The following is a 2715-nucleotide window of genomic DNA, read 5'->3' as shown; positions in this document are numbered from 1 at the left end:
GCCATTTCTGATGAGCATTTACGCCCTACACATGGTGATCTGAGCGATCTTGAAACTAGCCGCCCTGCTCCTGTTCTCGATTTGGCAAATTCTGAATGCGAGTCTGACGATGAGGAAGAGTTGCCGGATAGAGAGAGCAACACTGGTTCACCCCTCCACGAGAGTGAACTTGCGATGCATAGACTCCTGGAGCTGAGGCGTGCACAAGCCTTGACCGATCGTATAGAGCCCCCTCCACATGATATCGCGGGCTTCACATCAGTTCTCGGCGAAAGGCTAGTTTCTAGTGCGACTAGATTCCATACCGATATAATTCCTCGAAGTGATAAAAGAAGAATTTTGATGTGCGCGCGGAAAGTCGTCGGAGGAATGGCCTTCGTTCACGAGATGCCAATGGCGGGGTCAGGAATATTGAGGTAGGAAATGAGACAGATGCGAGCAGTGTTGGAGTAGGAATATTGTTCGCTCTACACCCCGAAGCTCAGGAGTTTTCTCGCTACTTGGAGTAAAAATTGCTCGAAAAAAAATTCCTTTCAGAATTTTCATATTGTCATTCACCCTTTTTCACCCACTCGGTGCAAAACTCGATATTCGCGGTGATATGCAGTAGTCGTGAACTACGTTTTTCACATCACTAGTGATATTCTAATAGTAAAATATATGTTTGGTTTCGAATAGAATGTCAGAAACTCTCTGTCGGCGCCATTCCGGTAGAAGTGTACAAAAAGCAACAAGACTCCCCTTATCATCATCAACTACCGCAGTTCTCGATCGTATTCATCGATCAGGACACCGCCACTACGAAGTTGTATCGATTCGCCCGACAGTTGGATCGGCTTCACACCAACCATAGATGTCGCATCCAGTACGCGAAGCATAGCTCTTCTCATCCTAGTATTTCCCTCGAGGTCCGCACACTGGTAGTCCGACCAAGGCTTCCTCATCACGAGTGCATCGATTTCCACGGTGAGCATCATATCTACTTTGCCATTCATGTGGTATTCTCTCAGGCCCGATCACAACCAGCGTAAACGGGTCGTGTCGTCGAGTCAGAGTTAACGTCCACTCATGCATTATGAGCATTCCAACCCAAATTCTGTTATTCGCTGTTTACTACTGTTTGCCCTTGTTATTGTAAAACGCTGTTGTGAGAGGGATAAACTGTTGGGTTCGCTTACGGGCCGAGCTAGTAAGCCTTTGAGGTGGCCTCTCGTTATCAAGCAGTTCAGGTCATCATTACTATCACTATTATCATCTGAACTCAATTCTGTTATTGAGTAGTGTCACCATCATCATCAGTTTTAACCTAAATTCTGTCAACGGTTGTTTACTTCTGTTTGCGGCAAACAGTTCACCCTTGTTATTTTACAACGTTGTTGTTAGAGGAATAAGCTGTTGAGTTCGTAAACTGCAGAGTGGTACAAAAAAAGAGCCCACCCCTCGTAATTTCGCGGCAAGTGTAGTGACAAGCTTACCGTAATTTGTGTAATTTTCCGAGCTAGGCTATGCATTTGCCCCTCCTCGCCAAATGGCATCATTATAATGTATTGCGATATTGCACCAGATCAGTATTTATTCCTTATCCCTGTTACTGGCTGCATCATGATTTTGTTAAGAGATGAATCACAACACAGTGAACAACAAAGATATCCAAGCCCTCATCGAGCTCTCCCCAACGCTGTATGAACGGTTCTGATATCCGTATTGTGCACTGAGGTATCGTCGGTTACATAGGGAATATCCAGCTTGTTGCACTGGAATGTATTTTCATTCTTGGTGAAAATGGCATGGACCTATCTTCTCGAAATAACTACATCCAGTTAGTTCATTCTGCTACTAATAAGCCCATTGACATAACATTAGTGAGGTTGCGATGAGGACGACGGCGGCAAACGCGAGGCAGAGGAGAAGTATGGAAACTTGAGCCAAGATGGCTACAGTTAGTGACAAATGAACTATAGCTACCTCCAAGTAATCATTTTCTGTGGGGTGGCTGCGTACTACTAGAGAAAGCGCACGCCCTAAACCCTCACAGCTTTACTGTACATAGTACCAGGCTTAGAATTCCTTACAAGGCTGCACCCTGATGATACTCAATCGATGAAGACTCTCTTCATCATAACCTTAGCTCAAGGCTTCCTTCACCCAGCATCTTGAAATTTCGATTCGCGATGAGAGCAGGAACGAGATAATCACCGCTAGTGCACACAGTGAATTGATTTTTCAAGTACAATGGAGTTTCTTGACCCTAGTGATATGAAAAACACTAGTGAAAAACATATTTCACGACTACTGCATATCACCGTGAATATCGCGTTTTCCACCGAGTTTTCCACCACTTCACGTAAAACGGGTGAAACTCCAATATAGTGTATTAATAATAACAATAGCGCGATAGTATATAATAATGGAGTTTCACCCGTTTTACGCGAAGTGAAATGTGAAATGTGTTTTTCACTAGTGTTTTTCACATCACTAGGGTGAAACCCCAATATATAGTGTTTAATATATGTATATATGTGTTTTATATATCTTTAATTTTTTAAAATACAATAATATATATGTGTTTTTTCACTAGTGCTATTCATCTCACGGGTGAAACTCCATAGTTTTTCACAAATCCAATTTTTTCCACAGTTCCCTCACACTCTTTCTGTGACTGATTCTGCATCCACATATGGTACCCGTTATGCTCACCTATCCAGAATTGTAGTT

General features: G+C 43.1%; 1 protein-coding gene across 1 annotated transcript in view; it reads right to left on the bottom strand.

Annotated features, from left to right (window-relative positions):
• Positions 1–2223: 2223 nt before the first annotated feature.
• The window catches only part of Pmar_PMAR022572 (Cg6 protein, putative), a gene marked incomplete at both ends in the record, with an annotated part of 1871 nt that continues 1379 nt past the window's right edge, over positions 2224–2715 (bottom strand). The window contains one exon of the mRNA XM_002784883.1: positions 2224–2248. Coding sequence (XP_002784929.1) covers positions 2224–2248 — 25 coding nt within the window. The remainder of the gene's footprint in view (positions 2249–2715) is intronic.

This window comes from Perkinsus marinus (assembly GCF_000006405.1).
Source record: "Perkinsus marinus ATCC 50983 genomic scaffold scf_1104296934368, whole genome shotgun sequence".
NCBI classification, from domain to species: Eukaryota; Perkinsozoa; order Perkinsida; family Perkinsidae; genus Perkinsus; species Perkinsus marinus.
This window is presented reverse-complemented; position numbering and strand designations above follow the sequence as displayed.